This window comes from Crinia signifera, chromosome 8 (assembly GCF_055691185.1).
Source record: "Crinia signifera chromosome 8, ASM5569118v1, whole genome shotgun sequence".
NCBI classification, from domain to species: domain Eukaryota; kingdom Metazoa; phylum Chordata; class Amphibia; order Anura; family Myobatrachidae; genus Crinia; species Crinia signifera.
This window is the reverse complement of record NC_139224.1, coordinates 173,151,559-173,173,527: the sequence shown is the minus strand read 5'-3', so window position 1 is coordinate 173,173,527 and position 21,969 is coordinate 173,151,559. Positions and strand designations below refer to the sequence as shown.

The 21,969-nt window shown below is 43.9% G+C and overlaps 1 protein-coding gene across 16 annotated transcripts in view; it reads right to left on the bottom strand.

Annotated features, from left to right (window-relative positions):
* Positions 1–21,969, bottom strand: part of NEXN (nexilin F-actin binding protein) — a 67,848-nt gene that overhangs the window by 14,223 nt on the left and 31,656 nt on the right. For 7 of the 16 annotated variants that reach the window (XM_083157806.1, XM_083157807.1, XM_083157801.1 and 4 more), the window contains exons 3-12: positions 18,795–18,986; positions 15,237–15,318; positions 13,286–13,434; positions 10,346–10,387; positions 9,109–9,306; positions 8,582–8,761; positions 8,073–8,261; positions 5,630–5,830; positions 3,448–3,516; positions 2,076–2,273 (exon numbers count right to left, since the gene is read on the bottom strand). In XM_083157806.1, the coding sequence (XP_083013932.1) occupies positions 2,076–2,273; positions 3,448–3,516; positions 5,630–5,830; positions 8,073–8,261; positions 8,582–8,761; positions 9,109–9,306; positions 10,346–10,387; positions 13,286–13,434; positions 15,237–15,318; positions 18,795–18,986 (1,500 nt within the window). The remainder of the gene's footprint in view (positions 1–2,075; positions 2,274–3,447; positions 3,517–5,629; positions 5,831–8,072; positions 8,262–8,581; positions 8,762–9,108; positions 9,307–10,345; positions 10,388–13,285; positions 13,435–15,236; positions 15,319–18,794; positions 18,987–21,969) is intronic. The other 9 variants (XM_083157816.1, XM_083157810.1, XM_083157811.1 and 6 more) reach the window with 3 other exon arrangements.

Genomic DNA, 21,969 nt, shown 5'->3' with positions numbered 1-21,969 from the left:
CACACCCCCATTATACACGTCATCCTGAAGCGTGGCGAGCGGCGGCGAAACGCGTCCTCTGACCTTTTCATACACCCACTACGTCGGCGTGGAGTTGATTTTATATAGTGTGGCACGCGGATTACTTTACATGTATTCCGCGGGGCTCGCTGCACTCGCCACACTATATAAAATCATTTCCACGCCGACGTGGATAGTAAAACAATGCCAGAGGTGCTTGCATCACATGTCATAGTAAGCACCCATCACATCTCATGGCATGGGTGTTTGTACAATGAAAATCGCATCGCATTTGGTGCCATGCGATCCTATGCGATATTTAATTGTATAAGCACTCCTGTGAAGCTAACATGGATATTGCATCGCACACAGCACTATACGCGATGCGATTTTCGTAAGCAGAATAGCCCACTAAGCTATTTGCTTAGTGGGCGCCGTGATAATACACAAGAATTGATATGTTTTATGCTGTTTTTATCGTCTACCTTTGTAAGTGAGGACGATTATTAAATATACTTTTAACTGAAGATAATTTGCACTATTTTTGTCTTCTATTGTACAACCTGTATCACATGTATTGTGAGAACAGGTGGTTATCGTTTAAGGCAGGGGTGTCCAAACTTTTTGCAACGAGGGCCAGATTTGGTGAAGTGTAAATGTGTGGGGGCCAACCATTTAGCCTGACATTCTTAATCATTAATCACATCGGAATGGTCCCCCACTCTGACCCCATTCACTCTATGTCCCCCAGCTTGCCCCTCTTTCACTGTATGTCCATTCATTGTATGTCCCCAAGCCTGACCCTCCTTCACTGTATGACTCCCATTCACTGTATGATCCCCATTCACTATGTACCCCACACTACCCCACTGTATGTCCCCAAGCCTGCCACTGCTCCCCCTTCTCAGAATGGTCATCACTGCCTCCTTTCACTGTATGTCACCCAGCCTGACCCTCCTTCACTGTATGTCCACCACTCTGCCCCCTATCTTCTCTGTATGTTTCCCAGCCCCTTGTGTGAGCCAGAGGTAGGAGAGGCAAAGCAGGCACTGCAAGGACAGGAGATACTTGGGCTCCCGGAGCAGGGTGATATACGATTGCAGAAGCAGGGGTAGGACGCCAAACACATCTGACTGTGGCGGCCGGCACCTCCTCACTGCAGCAGACAGCAAGGTAAAGGCGTGCTCGCCGGGGCCCCACCTTTTAGTGTCCTGTGCTGTGCTTCCCACATCTGATGTTCTGCCCAATTCCAGGCTGGAGGCTGCGGGCCGCTTGAAATGACAGCACGGGCCGCAATTGGCCCCCGGGCCTGACTTTGGACATGCCTGGTTTAAGGTCTTTAATCCTGTATATTGAGCGAATTCAGTGTCCATGCAGTGAAATACGGTGACTCTGATTTTATTTTAATTGCTTTACAAGGTTATATTGTGTTAAACACCTTCCTTGTTATCTATTAAATTGATGCGTGTAATGAAAAAAATATATATATACTTTTTTTTTTGCCTTAAGGTCTCCCAGAAGGTCCAGGGGATTTGTGGATTATGTGTAGAGCAGGTGCAAATCACATTCTTACATTTATAAAATGAATTTTTGAATACATCTATCTGTATCTTGCAAGATTCATATTGGACGAACTGATCTTTGAAGGTCCATACACACTGGGTGACTATGCCCAGCGTGCATGGATAGCGATGACCGCTGTCATTGCTGCGGGGAAAGCCACTCAGTGCATACACACTGAGCGGCTTCCCCCCTGCCTAGCCCCGACAGAGGGAGGGAGGACGGCGTTGCATAGTGGAGCGCTAGGCAAAGCCATCCTGAAAGCCGCTCATCTGCTGGTATAACCAGCAGATGGACGGCTTTCCTGGCGATGTTGTGGGAGCGCGCAGCAGCGCTCATCGCCGGGCCAGACACACTGGGCGGCTTTGAGCTGAATGCTGCCTGCTGTTTTGAGCGACTTTCAGCTCAAAGTCGCCCAGTGTGTATGGGCCTTTAGATGCTAAATCTCACTATGCATGCCTGTGTAGCCCGGCGTGTTCTCCTATGTATGGGAACATATTGGTTAGTAAATGTACCTCGCCCATTTCCTCTCGTAATTGCGCAAACTCCTGTTTTTCAAGTTCCAACTTCTGCTTCCTTTCTTCCTCTTTTAATCTTTTCTCTTCGTCCTTCTTCTGCTTGAGGCGCTCCTCGAAATTAATTTCCAGTTTGCCAGGTGCTAGAGACTCTTGAGAGGTGGTGTTGCTGAGTGGCAGGCCTTCTTCATCTGCTTCCTGATAGAGGGGTAACAGAGTTTTATTTTGGCTATGGCCCATACACAAAAGCAATCCTATAGACTATCCTACACATTGTAAGCATTTATTGCTGGATTTTACTTTGCAAAGCTGAATTTATGATGAAACAAGAACCAGTATTTCTTGGTCGACTTTATAACATACTTGCCTAATCTCATGGAAGATGTGAGAGACTACCAATTGTTTGAGTAGTTTTCCACACCCCCCTGTAAGAGTGGGATCTCTCCCACATCTAGATGGTGCCTGACAGAGCAATTCAAGCGTTGCTTAATTCAGTAGCAGATGGTTCCGGATTAAAGGGTCACTGGTGTCAAGATAAACCGTAAATAGGTCGACATGCTCAAAGTCGATGTTGACTAAAGGTCAACATATACAAAGGTCATCATGCAGTTTTCACATGTTTTTTTTTTTGTTTGACATTGTCTACACCTAAGCACATGGACCACAAAATAGTGTTGACTGATGACCTGGGGTGGTCAAACCGTTCCTGGAGATCTACCAACGGTCCACGTTTTCCAGATCACCTAGCTGGTGCACAGCTGTAGTCATTACTAACTGTCACATTTTCAAACCTGCTTCATTCATTCCTACTATAGATCCAAAGGTAGGTCTTGAGGACCGGTTTGGCCACCCCTGACCTAGACCATTGTCGACCTATCATCTGGATACTGTAGCAGGTGCTGACTTGTTACATCAGTTACAGATGTACTATGGTGTGAGAATGATTGTATATACAGTATGTCCTTGTTTAGTGCCATTATAAGAAATGTGTTTTTTTCCCTAGATTGAACCACCTCACGCCGGAACCACCTCACTTTGCTATATGTAGGTGCTTCATATATAATGCAGGAAATCACGCTAACAAACATTGACATGAACCATGCATTGTGCAGAGGCTGGGGTGCAGATTAATATGGGGTTTGATGTCTATAACATGCACATGCATAGTCGCACGGGTGAGAGAAGGCACCACGTGTAACAAGTGCACAATATCTTGGAGGCTTTGAGAATAAAATGTTGACATTTGCACGTTAAATCGTGGTGTGATGACCAGAAGAGGCCGTGCGTTCTAGATCTCCTCATTCCTTGTTAAATTAATTATACAAACTGGAAATGATGGATTAGACAGTGAACCTGGTGTAACATATCTTACTTTGCATGCGTCACTACAGTCCAGCTGAGAACACTCCATATCCTGATGAATATTATCTTGGTCTGGATTCTTAAAAACAATTTGGAAATATGAAGTTTGCACAATGAGACATTAACTGTTGCATCTTGGGGGTCGTGGTGGGGGATTAAGACCAATAAACAATTAGTTAAGACCAATAATCAGAAATACAAACAGCATTTTGCATCAGGCGGGATAACAATGATGCTGAAGTTCTGAGCAAGACATTGTTTTTCCAGTAAGTTTAATAAGTTCAAAAGCCGAACGTTATAATGCCCCCTATACTGAGAGTACAGGATCCTCCTCTATTAGACGTTACAACGTGACACTACTGGAAGAAGCATGGTCACTATGGAGTATATATAACATACGAAGGCACATTCATGAATTCTGGTGCAACAGACCATAATGATGTAACCCATGGCAACCTTGTGCATCAGATTTCATAGCTGTCCACCAAGTCCCATCTGTGATACAGCTGCACCAGGCATACCAGAGCTGTAATTAGACTTCCTTGTCTGATAGAGAATAGTGATATTCTTGTTATTACTCATTAATAATCTTATATGGTGTTCTGCCTCCATCCAATCAGCTCCTACTGTGATGTGTTTGAAAAACGGCAGTTGTGAGCTGATTGGTTGGGGCGCCATTTATAATGTGTAAGTCATAAGAACATCACTCGTTAAATCTGCCCAAATATTCTGTCAGAAACATTATCACTTTTTAAAATGATCAGACATAGAAGTATTCTAATAAACAGAAGAGCCTGTAAGAACATTCCCAAATATTATGTAATAATTCCCATACAGTGACCAGGGTTGGCTGTACCATAAGGCAGCTGCCTAGGGCACCGGGATCTGAGGAACGCTGCCTATCACAGAATATCAAAGGTTTCCTCTCTGGCCGGGCTTTCCCCATACATAAACTATCCTATGCTATCTGACGACCGCGCTAATGAACGAGATGCTAGATCCAAGCATCTGTCTCAGAACACAGGAGCTATCTCTAGGACAACCATAGTCACCTGTGACTCAATAGCGCAGAAACAGCTGTTTTTAGGATTGGGATCATTTGATGAATAGAACCTAAATTTTGGTTGCATTTTCCTACGGGATTACTGTCAGGAAGTCTGAGTGTAAGACAATATGTCACCCCCAACTATATATCAAATCAATTCTGTGAAACGCGTGAACCTTTTCTTTTCCATATATCTTTAGGAATGTTCTTAGCAGCTCATTTATATAATACAAGCTATATTCTAAAGGTGCCCATACAAGCACCGATCTCTGCGTGCGTTCTGGGCTAAAATAGCATTGCATCAGATTGCATGCCTTGTGCATGCGATGCGATGAAAAGCAAGTACAAAAAGTATGTGCAGCACATACTTTTTGTACTGTGCGATGAGTTGCCGCGGGAGCGCGCACCTCATAGCACAGATCGCACCGCCGGGATCGGTGCGTGTATGGGCACCTTAAGTGTAGAAGTGACAGACTTGAATAAAGGTGGATCGTAAGTCATGCAAAGCATCGCCGACTGTTCTGTATCAACAGGCCAATACAGACGTGCGCAGGTCACAGAATCAAGACTGAGAGGTCACAAAGCCACTCTACATGCAAATCAGCCAGATGCGTTATCGAGCAAACGCGCCAGTCACAAAAAAGTAAATCATACACTAGCATGGTGGCTTTTATCAACTCCTGGATTGAGTGTGCTGTATCAAGTCCTGTATAAGTGTATCAGGCATTGCTTACCGAAGACAGTCGCCATTGCAGGATTACTTTGGCCACAACTGCTGGCCTTATACCACTGACTGTGTCATACAACTGGCCAATCCCGCAGCAGGAATGGCTGGAGAATGACATTGACTGGATACCATTTGCAGATGGTCCTTATCAGCCTGGTTCCTGGTGACTCTGGGCCATACATATACGTACGGTGGCTTCCTGCCCAATTTGGCCACCCATGTGAGTGGGCAGAATGGACAGTTGTTGCCCAGTGACAGGATTGTGTGCGGCCCACAAGTTTTTCTGAGATTTTATCTAGACTAACAATATCATAGGAAACATAATAAACCGTTTTATTGTAGCCCTTCCCCCCCCCAAGCGAGTGAAGAAAGGTATTTCTACTATGGGAGTTGCGCATATGATTAGCATTAACGCTGTACCATGTGTTTCCTGGCCTCCGCAAACTGCTTCCTTTCCTCCTCCAGCCTCTTCCGTGCCTCTTCCTCAGCCCTCCGGTGTTCCACTTCTCGCCTTTGCTTTTCCAGTTCTTCAAAACTTAATTTCAGTTTCCCAGGTTGATTATTTTCCTTTGCTGCGTCCAGTACGCGTGGGTCCTCATCAGCCTCCTCCTCATTGGAAGCCTATATAGGAAAAGTAACATAACATTGTGTCACAAGACAGACACGTTGGAGCGTTTTGTTTAAAAATGTTTCTTACAAATCTTCCATCCATTCTGCATATTTTGTGTCACAGGTGTAAAGGGGTCAATTCGCGGAGTCTCAGATGTGAGAATGTATCTTTTACGGAGGCCCTGTGTCATACTTGCCTACTTTTGAAAACGAGTTTCAGGGAGATTATAGTTGGTAATAGAATTTTGCAAGCGCTCCCAATGAGGGGGCGTGTCATGCTCCACCCAAAGGGTGTGTCTAGTTCCATATATGGAGAGAATGTGAAAAGAGATTGTCAAAGAGGCATCTAGAATTGTGGATTTGTAATGCTATATCTTAGAGGAATCTTGTAAAATGACTTATCCAAATGTAGATGAGCCTCAAAGCAGTTAGTAAGAGATACTATAGTTGCTAAAGTGTTGGGAAATGGTGCAGATGATTCAATGTAAATGTATCTATCTCTCATTCCTTTATTCCCAAAAAATATAAAAATGTAATGTGGGCTAGGTGACACGAGGGAGATTGCTAGACTAATGAGGGAGAGAGGGAGATTACTGCTATGTCAGAGTCTCCCCAGAATGCAGGAGGGGGAGGTAACTGGTTAACAGTGTAATGTGGGCTAGGTGACATGAGGGAGATTGCTAGACTGATCAGGGAGAGAGGGAAATTGCTGCTACATTATGTCAGGGAGTCTCCCCAGAATGCAGGACCGGGAGGTAACTATGGTGTAACAGTGTAATGTGGGCTAGGTGACATGAGGGAGATTGCTAGACTAATCAGGGAGAGAGGGAGATTGCTGCTATGTCAGGGAGTCTCCTGCAGAATGCAGGAGGGGAGGTAACTATGATGTAACAGTGTAATGTGGGCTAGGTGACATGAGGAAGATTGCTAGACTAATGAGGGAGAGAGGGGGATTGCTGCTATATCAGGGAGTCTCCTGCAGAATGCAGGGAGGAGGTAAATATGATGTAACAGTGTAATGTGGGCTAGGTGACATTGGGAAGATTGCTAGACTAATGAGGGAGATTGCTGCTATATCAGGGAGTCTCCTGCATAATGCAGGAGGGGAGGCAACTATGCCCTGTGGTCTTGTATGGGCTGGAGGAGGTTCTTTCATGTGAAAATAACCTTCTCTTAAGGTGCATGCACACGGAGCAATTTTGTCTATGGCCAATTTTGACGATGTACGATTTCCCTTGTACTCTTCGGAGGCAAGCAGCAAAGATATGGACTATACACACTGTACAATATTGACTGTACGTTTTCTCTATGTACAATTTTGACTATATTGTACTATAGATTGTAAATTTTTTAATCAAAATTGTGCTGCCTGCACAGTCTATTCTTTCATGTGATACCGACCCCAACGGAGTGCGCATCGGCTGGGGCAGATTTATCAATGAGTGATCTTCTTCTTGTCACTTGTTGCGAACATAAATGGTGCTCCAGCCAATGGTCATTTTTCAAACAATTGACAGGAGCTGATTGGCTGGAACACTAGTTAATATTAGTAATGAGTGATAATAAGAATATCACATCTGCCCCATAATCTGTATAAATACTGCAGAGCTCAGGAGACTGCGCATGGAAATCATTAGCTAAGGGGACTTCTGTTCTATTTTTTTGGTTTATTTACAGAAGGTCACTGGGTTACCTGCTGAAAGTTAGTAAGTACAAGAAGTTTGTATTTTGTGTTATTACATAGCAGTAAACTCTTGCCTATGGAACACTAACATTCATACTCCACAGTACAAATACTGTATCGCAACTGTGACTGCAAAAGCCAATCAAAGACGATGATGTGCTGTGGGGTTTTGTGTCAGTCCCATTGTCTTCATAAAAGTGTAAACTTTCTAATTAAATTTGTTATTTGAACTGAATAATAAGGCAGACAGAATCCGAGCACCCAATAATTGATATGAAGAAAAACTGCTGACAAAAAAATAAATAAAAATAACACAATTCTAAATATAGATAACAAAAAAAATTGCTATACAGAGTCCTCAAAACAGCATCGCTACAGTTGCTATAAGCAGCGTGCCTTGGTACGCCGGGTCCGTGAGACTCTGCTAGCATTGGGTAATAAATACATAAATAATGGAATCCTGTTACTTCTAGCTGTAGAATCTGCATGGCATTGCCTTCCCCACTATCAGTTAAAGGGAATGTATGCAGAGTGGTGAGTAGTGGGAATGTAAAGCAAGTGCTACACTACCATGCTCTTCCTCGCTTCCGCAAACTGTTTTTTTTCTTCCGCTATCCTTCGTCTCGCTTCCTCCTCTGACCTCATCCTCTCCTCCTCTTTCCTCTGCCTCTCTAACTCCTCAAAGCTCAACTTCAGTTTGCCTGGGCGGAATTCCTCTTTGTGCATATTCCATCTCTCGTCTTCTTCATCCTCATTTACCTTGGAAAAACAGATGCCAAGATGTTAAGATGGTCTTCATTGTCTATGTAGCTTCTCGACAGAACCTTACAACTCCGAAATGCCAATATTAAAGGTTACATGCCATCAGATCAGAGGAGATGTTTAGAAAGGATAATAATGATCCATCTCTTGAGTGGTTAAAAGCTGAACTATGAATTCTAGCTCAGAGAATGGGACAGATATTTGCACCTCCTAAATATTCTTTGCTTAGTATAGAAATTAATAATAGTAAAACATAATTGACATTATTATGTTTTTGAAATCTATAGGGAGACCCCAAAACCGTTATTTTTTTTTACCACATGTTGCCTCGCTTCCTCAAAGGCGCGCCTCTCTTCCTCTAGCCGATTGCGAGCTTCCTCTTCAGCCTGCTTCTTCTGCAGCTCCTGCCTCTGTTTCTCTATCTCTTCAAAGGTTAGTTTTAGTTTCCCGGGAGTGACTTGTTCTTTGCTCTTCTTGTCTTGGGTCTCTGTCTCGTCCTTAGAAAACAAGATGTGCAGGCAGTGGCTTTTCATAACATTTCAAACATTAACATAAAAAATATATTCTTCTGACGTTGACAGACAGACTAACTGAAACATGGTCACCTCTAGGCCTTCAGATGGGCCTAAACATGGCAAACGCAGACAAAATAAAAAACAAGAACATTGTCTACTTCAGGTCTCTTGTCTCAGACATCCTTGGTTTGTGATGCTCTGGTGATGGGACCGTAATGTCCCCAGAGGTAGCAATGTCTCTTTGCACTCAAACCAGAACATCTAACATGGATAACCATCAAATAGACAACAGGTAGGAGACAGAAAAGACGTCAGCATCTAACCATTACCATTGCTGTAGAACGCCGCTTTGATTCTCGGAATGATTTCCTATGCTCGTCATATCTTCTCTTTTTCTCTTCTTCAAGTGTCTTCCTTTCTTGTTCTTCCCTTTCTTTCTCCAAATCTTCAAAGTTTACATTTATTTTCCCTGGAGACCTGATTGACTTTACTGGTGTGACCACCACCTCTACATCGTATGTTCCTTCCTGTTTGAAACAAACACTCTCCTTGGTTAGTTGAGCTTTTCTTAAAGTCTCAGCCAAAATGGAAGACCACCTGTTTAAACTCAATAATTCACCTCCAAGAAGAAAGAAGGTTAGTTTATAATAGAAGAAGAGTTATTACAGAACAAGTCTCCAGAGTACTAGAACAGCTTCATCAGAGAGATATGTTTCTAAACCACACAAATAGTTCCTGATAGACAGGATCTGCAACTTCTGAGGACTTTCTGAAGTCTATATTACAATGTTTGCTGTTAAGAGAGCTATGAAAAATTATTTTGTAGGTCCAAACACAAAGGAGCAGTGAACCTCGTCCAACATGATAGTAGCAGATTATGAGGGCAAGAAGGTAATGGGTAGTTTGGAAAGTTCTAGGTGTTCATTTTTACAATGAAATAAACAGATATAATGTGCATAGGAAAAAGTTAAATATCTTGGAATCTTTGGAAGGCATTAAATAATACTATACAGTTATGTTGCCGGTGTTTGGCAAAGTAATCATGATGAGGTGTTTGGCTTCTAAAGACCAGTTCATCTTCTCATGTGAAAGTAACAGATTAAAAACTTGCTGTCCAGTTTTTTTTTTTTTTGGTGTCGAACAATTATACCCAGCATGTTCTGCCAATGTCTGCTGTGGGATTTTCTTCTAAGTCTTCAAACACCTCTGAGATTGTTATAAGTGCATGTTTAGCCCTTTCCAATAATTGGTCAAGTTTTAGAAGAGATGGTATGACACTAAAAAGATAAAATAGTTCTTCAGTGAAGACCAGACCTCATGAAAACTCTTGAGTCGTTTAGAAAAGACGACAAAGAAGAATTTTCATCGCTGCATTGAGCCAGTGGGAGAGGATTTATTTGGGCCAAAAAAAAAAAAATGGTTTATATTCTTCTGTGAAGAAAAATGGGCTCTTGCTGATTCGTCAAGTGAGTATTAGTGAAGACGAGAAGAAGCAAAAAAGGAAAAATAAACAGGAATTCATTCAAAATGAAAAAAGATTTTTTGATTGAATAAATTTCTTTTTACCTCCATGTCCAAGTCACTTCCACCAGAGTTAATGTCCTCAATCTATTAAATGAGAATTTCAGATTACCAAACGCTCTTGCTTGCCTTATATGATCAAAAATAAATGCCTCAGTGCCTCACGAATATACCCTGGATAACCTCACAAGACCTCGGAAAACATCTATACATCGAAATGCCACAGGGTCATTACATGATGCCGGACTCTGCTGAAAACTCCTGAAAAGGAGGACGTTCTGTTGTAGCCTCCTTGTAGGGTGCCCTCCACACGCCTCGGTGATACATGTGTCTTCTGCATGCATATTAGCCACACTGGCTTATTTACCATAGCGCAACAATGGCAGCCCATGTATGTGTATATATACACACATACGTACATCATTAGATATTTCTCATTTTCTATTATGAACAGTAAGTCAGAAGAATGTCAGCTTTTACGTCTAGTGGTATCTATGACCAGGCTGTAACTAGGGTGGTGTGAAGTGTGCCACCAATTACTCAATCCCACTTGCGAATTCCTAGTCTTTAATCCTCACCATCACTTGGCCGTCCTATCTCCACCTAACGTTCCGAATCACTCCTTTACTTAATGTGCACATTTCAAAATACTGTCAGAATTTCCATACAGGAGCAAAATAGCTCCATGAGTAAGGTGTCTGACTGCAGTGCGGTTGTCATGGGTTTGAATCCTGCTTATGAGAGTGTTCTGAAATGTGTGCTATAAAGAAAGGGGGATGTGACTAGATATGAAGTGAGGTACAAGGAGGTTTTGGGGGTTGGTCGCACAAGACCTCTAGTCAAAGAGAGGTGGACCCCCTTATGCAAACATTTATTTTAGTAGTAATGTGATGCTGGGGGTGTGCTACCATAGGACATGGAAATTTGTATACAAAACAAGAGAGAGAAGATGTCCTGTGTTGGTGCACCAAACAAAGATAAAATTAAACTTTTATTATTTCTTAGTTAAGAACTGCGAGATAAAATGAAAACAGATAACAAAAACAAGGGTAGGGTTCACACAATTTTAAAACCAAGGTGGCAGGCAGATGTTGCAAGGATGTAGGGTTGTGTTTTTACTTGATGAATAGTGTGCGTCTGGTCTGTCCAGATCTTAGGTCTGGCAGATCAGTGGGCGTGTCTGAGCGGAGGTCAAGGTAACCTCTTATAGTAATCGCTTCAAACCCACGGTTTACAGTGCATATATATGGGATTAGTATCCTATGAAGGTCCCAAGGTCATTGGTGGAGATCCACTATCACTGAAGGTTTGTCAGAAGATCAGTGAGAGGATAGCTCTCAGGGAGGGTCCCTCCAAGTTTATAAACCCCTCTGATGGGTGCACTAAAACAGTTACAGATCACCCTGTCTGTATGTAGATCTGGCGTGAAAACGCTCAAGGATCAGTGCGGGTGTCTATGCACCCCAGGGTGTCATAGCTGCGACAATTCAGGTGGAGCCGCCTCCTAGAGTTTACACATATGCAACAGTCAACACCGTTGTGGGGGCTGTCATAATGTCTCGCTCTCTCCTGAATATGCTCCCACTGCTGCTATATAGTGCACCAGTTGCAGATCGCTCGGTGTGTATGGTCTCTAGCATGGAAAACGTTCCAGTGTAGGACCCAAGTGAATACACCACCGGTATGGCAGGCTGTGCCAAATCACTTGGAGCCGCCTCCAATGTGTTTGCATATACTGGGCAGTATGCGCAGGTTTAAGGACTATCGCAGCTTAAGGACAACACACAATCAAAATACATTAATATGAAAAGTAACAAAAATTGCACACATCTGCCTGCGCACCGCTAGCCGGCACGCGCTTCGCAGATAGTAGCTTCCTCAGGGCCATGCTAGAGACCATACACACCGAGCGATCTGCAACTGGTGCACTATATAGCAGCAGTGGGAGCATATTCAGGAGAGAGCGAGACATTATGACAGCCCCCACAACGGTGTTGACTGTTGCATATGTGTAAACTCTAGGAGGCGGCTCCACCTGAATTGTCGCAGCTATGACACCCTGGGGTGCATAGACACCCGCACTGATCCTTGAGTGTTTTCACGCCGGATCTACGTACAGACAGGGTGATCTGTAACTGTTTCAGTGCACCCATCAGAGGGGTTTATAAACTTGGAGGGACCCTCCCTGAGAGCTATCCTCTCACTGATCGTCTGACAAACCTTCAGTGATAGTGGATCTCCACCAATGACCTTGGGACCTTCATAGGATACTAATCCCATATATATGCACTGTAAACCGTGGGTTTGAAGCGATTACTATAAGAGGTTACCTTGACCTCCGCTCAGACACGCCCACTGATCTGCCAGACCTAAGATCTGGACAGACCAGACGCACACTATTTATCAAGTAAAAACACAACCCTACATCCTTGCAACATCTGCCTGCCACCTTGGTTTTAAAATTGTGTGAACCCTACCCTTGTTTTTGTTATCTGTTTTCATTTTATCTCGCAGTTCTTAACTAAGAAATAATAAAAGTTAAATTTTATCTTTGTTTGGTGCACCAACACAGGACATCTTCTCTCTCTTGTTTTGTATATAGATATGAAGTGATCATGCAACCAACCAAAAACATTTTGATAGGCTCTGTGGATTACCATGGTAATGTTAGTTACACTGGAGGATAGAGTTGGGAGTATAGATGAGTTGAAGAGTTCAGTCTTTGGTATTGCTACATTGAGATGCAACTTAAATGCATCAATCTAAATGTGCATATATATATATATACATATATATATATATATATATATATATATATATATATATATACACACAGAAGAATAAATAAATGGACACAGACCGGCAGGTTTACTGACGTTTCAGAGCCTACCGGCTCTTTTATCAAGGTGCATATGAGAACATATATACATATATATATGTGCAGCCAGATGGGAGCCCCTGGCTCATCTGAGCAGCGTCACATACCGCTTCAGCTTTCTTGGCCAGCTCCCGCTGAATTTTCCGTTTCTCCTTTAAGTCCTGCTCTTGCCTCCGCTTCCGCTCCTCCTCCATTCTTTTCCTCTCCTCGTCCTGTCTTTGCTTTTCCATCTCTGCAAATTTTCCCTTGACCGTTCCTGCAATATAAAATGACACAAGGCTTTGCTGCATTGCTGCTATGAAACATGAAAGTAAGTGGGAAAGGTATTATTTATCCAGCAGTCCCTATTCCAGGGTTTTATCCAGGGTGGCCACCAGGAAGGGGGCTGCAGGAACTCTAGACACAGGCCCAAGCAGTGAGGGGGCGCTTCCCTGGATTGGTGCCATGTTCCAAGCTCATTGCACTGCATAGGCAGGTGGCCATGGAGAAAGTGCTGGCAGCATCTTGAATTGGCACCCCAGCCACAAGCCAACTGCAGCTTGCGGACAGGCAGCCAATCAGGGGGCCCTGCCCATTTTATCAGTCCTGACCCCCCAAGTTTTGATGGCAGCCATACTTACTGACCGTATTATTGATATTATAAGCAGTAATCTATACAACAAGGGTGAATAAACTGTATAAGAGGAGCTGCTTACAAAACAGTGACATAATTATTGGCCTTCCAAATTGTAAATAATAATATAATATGCATATATATCAACGTATGGAATATTAAAATCGGTACTTGTTTCCTAGCACGGCCACACCGATTCTAATCGGGGGCATCGCAGGTAAAAAAATCAAATCGGTCGCATCGCATGCGTGCTAAAAAATCGCATGCGATGGTCCCGACGCGATGCCCCCGATTTCCCATAGGGAACAATGTTAAATGCCTCAATTTACCCAAATGAACAGGGAACAATGTTAAATGGTCCAGAAACCCCCAAAAACACCCCAGAACAGTGAAATGGCCCCCCAAAATTAGTTAACGCCACCCCACGATCAACGTGAACCCGAAGCGTGGCGAGCGCAGCGAGCCCGCGAGGGGCGGCGGTACGCGTCCTCTGACCTTTTCATACCCCCACTATCCACGTCGGCGTGGAGTTGAGAATAGAATAGTGTGGCGAGCCACCGAGCCCGAAGCGTGGTGAGCCCCGCGAGGGGACGCGGATACCTTCACAGTTATACGCGTCCCCTCGCGGGCTTCACAGGTGTCCGTGGCGACGCGTTTACCTGTGAAGCCCGCGAGGGGACGCGTTTACCTGTGAAGGTATCCGCGTCCCCTCGCGGGGCTCGCTGCGCTCGCCACGCTTCGGGCTCGGTGGCTCGCTGCGCTCGCCACACTATTCTATTCTCAACTCCACGCCGACGTGGATAGTGGGGGTATGAAAAGGTCGGAGGACGCGTACCGCCGCCCCTCGCGGGCTCGCTGCGCTCGCCACGCTTCGGGTTCACGTTGATCGTGGGGTGGCGTTAACTAATTTTGGGGGGCCATTTCACTGTTCAGGGCTGTTTTGGGGGGTTTCTGGACCATTTAACATTGTTCCCTGTTGATTTGGGTAAATTGAGCCATTTAACATTGTTCCCTATGGGAAATCGGGGGCATCGCGTCGGGACCATTTAATGCTTATTTAGCCGCATGCGACGCGACCGACCCGATTTTTTAACTTTTCAATGCATTTCAATGGGAAATCGGGTCCATCGCGTCGGGGGCCATCGCATACCACTATTAAGGGCACAAGGTCAATGCGATTGTGGCCGTGCTAGGAAACAAGTACCTTAAAATCTATACTTTTAAATTGGTCTATGGCTGAATTAGTGCTAATAATATATATATATATATATATATATATATATATATATATATACTGTATATGAACCTTTATAAATGATATCTTTTTTTCATACAGGAGGAACGTTTGGTGAGTTACCAGTAGGAGGCGCTAAAGTCACGTATTCCAGGCAAGTTCGTGCTGTTTGGTTTAGTGATGTGTGTTGTGGCTGATGTATCTCACTTACCAGAGAGCTTTGGGACAAATCCTTTGTCTACTTGTTTAGATTTATCCTCTTCTTCATCGTCCGAAGCCAGTAATTCTTTCATCTGGTGAAGTTAAACAGAGTACTAGTTATTGGGGCGTAGGCTGATGTTACACCCTCACAGGGTTCATACACCTGGAAGCTTTTAGCCATCAGTAAAATGATGACACACTACCGACACAAGTACACTACACTTAACATAAGCCACTTGTGGTAGAATATAAAGCTTCTTGCATAGATGGGCACTAATTAATTTTTAAATGCCATTTTTAGAAATAAAATCTATAGATAGATTACATTGCATTCTACTTCTATTTACATTGACACATACCACACACAGATATTTTGTCATGAATTGCGTAACTACCCCAAATTTACGTAAGCTTCCAAAAATGGATGCAATAGAGAAACGATGGACAGGATCTGGTTGGGTGCTGAAGGGAACATCACTGTTTTTTCCATTTTAGAAGCTTTCGTAAATTTACCCTTATGGGGGATATTCAATCCCGGCAGATATTTCCATTTCTTAGAAATATCTGGCGCTTTCGTGTAGAACAGATCGAACTTGCATTTAATTTATTCAATATTCTTTGTTTTCCTGACTTTTGGTAAGATTCCAAAAGTAAAAAAAAAGATGTGGATTGGCAAAGAGCTTTCACGTAGAAACGGGAGCTAATTTGCAAATTTAGGTGCCTTTTCCGCAAATGAAGATTCAGCTTTTCAAAGAGCTAAATCTGCAGCGGGGAGTCCCAGACGAAAACATCCGGGATTGAATAGGTCCTTGATAATATTTGTAAATGTTCCAATGTATAGATGCACAGTGTCTTCTAGGCACTGCAATAAGGAATGACTCCAGTTGCTACAATAATAAGTGTGAGTTGCAGTAATCCCTATTTTAGTTTTACTCCCGTCTTGCACGGAACCAGAGAGATTCTTAAAATCTGGCACGTGTTACAGACATCAGCAGAATAAGGAGAGACCGTACACTGTAATAACTGTAATTAAATTTGACACTTTCTCTTCATCCCTTAGGGCTTAAGATTCTGCCAATATGTTAGCTGCTACTCACTTTCCACTCACTTTCCTCACAGCGGCGTAATTGCCAAAATAAAGAGTCGCTGCACTTTTCACCTCAACTACAAAACTGATCTACATCCAGAAAGGTTCCCGTCCTCTGGGAGATTTTCTGGAGGACTCAGTCTATACTGAGTATAAACCTGCACAGAAATGCAGAAATCCAGTGAGTAGCTCCAGCAAAGCATGACATCTATACTATATCTTACAGGCTCGATAGACCAAGCATTAGATTACTCATAGGACCAGATCAATCAATAGCCAGAGCATTAGATTACTCGCAGGACCAGATCAATCAATAGCCAGAGCATTAGATTACTCACAGGACCAGATCAACCAATAGCCGGAGCATTAGATTACTCATAGGACCAGATCAATCAATAGCCAGAGCATTAGATTACTCACAGGACCAGATCAATCAATAGCCAGAGCACTAAATTACTTGCAGGACCAGATCTGTCTATAGCCGGAGCATTAGATTACTCGCAGGACCAGATCAATCAATAGCCAGAGCACTAAATTACTCGCAGGACCAGATCTGTCTATAGCCGGAGCATTAGATTACTCGCAGGACCAGATCAGTCTATAGCCGGAGCATTAGATTACTCGCAGGACCAGATCAGTCTACAGCCGGAGCATTAGATCACTCGCAGGACCAGATCAATCAATAGCCGGAGCATTAGATTACTCGCAGGACCAGATCAGTCTATAGCCGGAGCATTAGATTACTCGCAGGACCAGATCAGTCTATAGCCGGAGCATTAGATTACTCGCAGGACCAGTTCAGTCTATAGCCGGAGCATTAGATTACTCGCAGGACCAGATCCGTCTATAGCCGGGGCATTAGATTACCCGCAGGACCAGATCAGTCTATAGCCGGAGCATTAGATTACTCGCAGGACCAGATCAGTCTATAGCCGGAGCACTAGATCACTCGCAGGATCAGATCAGTCTATAGCCGGAGCATTAGATTACTCGCAGGACTAGATCAGTCTATAGCTGGAGCATTAGATTACTCGCAGGACCAGATCAGTCTATAGCCGGAGCATTAGATTACTCGCAGGACTAGATCAGTCTATAGCTGGAGCATTAGATTACTCGCAGGACCAGATCAGTCTATAGCCGGAGCATTAGATTACTCGCAGGACCAGATCAGTCTATAGCCGGAGCATTAGATAACTCGCAGGACCAGATCAGTCTATAGCCGGAGCATTAGATTACTCGCAGGACCAGATCAGTCTATAGCCGGAGCATTAGATCACTCGCAGGACCAGATCAGTCTACAGCCGGAGCATTAGATTACTCGCAGGACCAGATCAGTCTATAGCCGGAGCATTAGATTACTCGCAGGACCTGATCAGTCTATAGCCGGAGCATTAGATCACTCGCAGGACCAGATCAGTCTACAGCCGGAGCATTAGATTACTCGCAGGACCAGATCAGTCTATAGCCAGAGCATTAGATTACTCGCAGGACCTGATCAGTCTATAGCCGGAGCATTAGATTACTCGCAGGACCAGATCAGTCTATAGCCGGAGCATTAGATTACTCGCAGGACCAGATCAGTCTATAGCCGGAGCATTAGATTACTCGCAGGACCAGATCAGTCTATAGCCGGAGCATTAGATTACTCGCAGGACCAGATCAGTCTATAGCCGGAGCATTAGATAACTCGCAGGACCAGATCAGTTTACAGCCGGAGCATTAGATTACTCGCAGGACCAGATCAGTCTATAGCCGGAGTATTAGATTATTCGCAGGCAGTAATGAGTACACCTGTGCGCAAGCTAGAATGTCTGGGAAAACATGACCTGCTAGGGTTCCTGAGGACTGGACTTGGGGACCGCTGGCAGAGCACCTTCACAGAGATACAGGTGCAGCCAGGCATCGCAGCATCTGTACACAGACTTGTAACTAGTAAGAGCATTACAGAGATCACAGCACAGTCTGCAGAGACCAGGGACCCTGGCATCCAGAGCAATTCCTATACATGTAACGCAGCACACTGTAACACCCTGCATACATCAGCTAGTGTAATTAGAACAGGTAAGACAGCCTACAGCCACATGGATGTACCCCATTAAATAAAACTATTATTCTAGGTGTAGCGGTAGTAAAGTGTAACCCTCATCAAACAGTAGTATGCTGGGAAATCATATCTTAAGTCTTATACACTAACGAAGCCACAAATCTACAAACACAGTAACAGCAGGTGAGGGACAGTGTGCAGAGCAATTTGGCCCAGCAATGGCGCTCTGGCCTCCCATGTATGGAGCAGGGAACTGGGGCAGGCCTGGATGTGGCACATGCCCAATAAAGGCAGGGGATTAGGTGGCCTTAGTAACGACCGCACCCCCTGCTATTCAGCCGATTGGACGAGGGCTAGTGTTGTGTAACCACATGATAACAAATGAGCACAGCATAATTACAGCAACAGTACAATGAGACCACAGCAGGACAGAGAACCTCTTGCTTCCGTTTGTTCCAGATCCTCTCCCTATTATATTGCTCTTTCCTCCTCTGCTGCTCGTCCGTGCTCCTCCTCTGGCTCCGCTCTTCTCTGGCCTTCTGCATGGCTTCAAACTTATTCATGACATCTCCCTTGTCCAGCTTGGGGACATAGCATTTTTGGACAGGTTTACTTGTAGAAAGGAGAATCTTGAGAAAAGAAGAGAAACAGGAAAGACAGAAGAGCAAGATGGACATTAGGGAAGGAGAGCTGGATAGGAAAAGGCGCGAAGAGAAAAGAGCTGAGGACGTACAGGGACACCTAGTATTGGTACAGTTACTGCAACAACATTTCCCGTTACAGCTCTCTCCCCCCCCCCCCTATCTCTCTCTCTCTCTCCCCCCCCCCCTCCCCCTCTCTCTCTTTGTTATAAAGGTAACCCTTGCTTTTCTCTCATTTGGGAAGATTTACCATAGCTTGGAGAAAGATAAAGTAACAGCCACCAGCTCCTAGCTGCCGTGTTACAGGCAATGACAGCTAAGAGCTGGTTGGCTGGTACCTTATCATTCACATCAGTCCCTGTCCCACAGGAGCTTACAGTCTAATTCCCTACCACATGGATGTAGAATCACCCACACACACACACACACACACACACACACTTGGGTCAATGTCTTTCAGGGTATCGGGATGAGAATTGAACAATGTATTGGGTCGACAGTCAATAGGTCGGCAGCTACATGGCAATGGTCAACACATTCTTGGGGTTTTCCAAACATGATTTACTATCCCCTTGGCATCTAATGGAAATAGTTACCTGCAGCCACCAAAGCAGACTGGCCACCTTGCCCGGAGCACGCCGAGCGATGCGAGTCTGCAATGGGATCTGTCTGATAGATCAACAGTCAATAATTGGACACCACGTGGTCGACTTTGACAAGGTGGACACCAGCAAACGTGACAATAGTAGACACGTGAAAAGGTCGACACCAATTTTTCCCCATTTTTTTTATGTGTTCACACTTTATCATCCACATGGACTCGGAGTAGGAATGAGAATGAGTGGCAAGCATGGCGAGCGGAGAGAGCCATCTGAGGGAACGCAGTATACTCACTGGGGGTCCATGTTACCAGATCTACAAATTAAATTGATAACCCCAAAAAAACATGTAAGACCCATGTCAACCTTTTCATATGTTGGCTATTTATTTGTCGGCTGTTACTATGGTGATATTTTTAACCTTGTTGACCTTAACCACTATTGGCTGTTCATCTGTCGACTTTTTGTACCTTTTGACCATCTGGTGTTGACCAATTAAATGTCAACCAAAACAAAGCCAGTTAACCTTCCAGTATGTTCTTTGAACATTGGAGGAAACCAAAACACTTCTGGGACATGTACAGAGGCACAGACTATGACAAACCATCATGGGTGCAGGCAGGGGGACACCTCCCCTGCTTACTTCTGTGGAGTGCTGACATGGTTGTACCCAGTTTGTTACTTTAGTTCAGTCACAGCGGCTACCGGTAACAGATCTGCCCCCACAGTGTATCACAGAAGTAATTATTAGGACCCTCTGCTAGACCCTTCCCCCTGCTACGGGAGAACTGCAGCCGCCATACAGTCATCTGTAACCCAACACTGTATATGTATTCCCTGTAACCTTACCAGGATGAAGGGGCCACTATTAGCGCAATCAGAGTGTGACCAGCAACTCGTGTAAGCATGACATTAGGGTATCCAGAATGTGGCTCGCGGAATGCTACAATATCACCAGTGCAGTAATCAGGACCTTAGATAACAAAGTAATAAATAAACCCTCCTTCTTCTTAGAATGTAAATCAGGGAATAGAATACGGTATCTTCTGGCAGCCCCTGGGTGCAGATATAGGGTTAGCAATCCAGCCAGAGATTAATATTCCAAGTGGAGTAGTTCTGTGTTCTACAGGGAGTAGAGTTACCAGCAGACGTCGTGCAGGGATATAGAAACCTCTCAGATATCATGTTCCGCTATATGGCACCTACCCCCGTGCCCAATGGGCTGCAGTGTAGCTGGGCCTCTGGCAGATTTTTATCATTTATTTATTAACAGTTTCTTATACGGGGCACACATATTCCGCAGCGCTGTACAGAGATTATTATTACCAGTTATTATATAGCGCACACATATTCCGCAGCGCTGTACAGAGACTTATCACCAGTTATTATATAGCGCACACATATTCCTCAGCGCTGTACAGAGATTATTATTACCAGTTATTATATAGCGCACACATATTCCGCAGCGCTGTACAGAGACTTATCACCAGTTATTATATAGCGCACACATATTCCTCAGCGCTGTACAGAGACTATTATTACCAGTTATTATATAGCGCACACATATTCCGCATCGCTGTACAGAGATTATTATTACCAGTTATTATATAGCGCACACATATTCCGCAGCGCTGTACAGAGACTTATCACCAGTTATTATATAGCGCACACATATTCCTCAGCGCTGTACAGAGACTATTATTACCAGTTATTATATAGCGCACACATATTCCGCATCGCTGTACAGAGAATATTATTACCAGTTATTTATATAGCGCACACATATTCCTCAGCGCTGTACAGAGATTATTATTACCAGTTATTATATAGCGCACACATATTCCGCAGCGCTGTACAGAGATTATTATTACCAGTTATTATATAGCGCACACATATTCCGCAGCGCTGTACAGAGACTTATCACCAGTTATTATATAGCGCACACATATTCCTCAGCGCTGTACAGAGATTATTATTACCAGTTATTATATAGCGCACACATATTCCGCAGCGCTGTACAGAGACTTATCACCAGTTATTATATAGCGCACACATATTCCTCAGCGCTGTACAGAGACTATTATTACCAGTTATTATATAGCGCACACATATTCCGCATCGCTGTACAGAGAATATTATTACCAGTTATTATATAGCGCACACATATTCCGCAGCGCTGTACAGAGATTATTATTACCAGTTATTATATAGCGCACACATATTCCGCAGCGCTGTACAGAGAATATTATTACCAGTTATTATATAGCGCACACATATTCCGCAGCGCTGTACAGAGACTATTACCAGTTATTATATAGCGCACACATATTCCACAGCGCTGTACAGAGACTATTATTACCAGTTATTATATA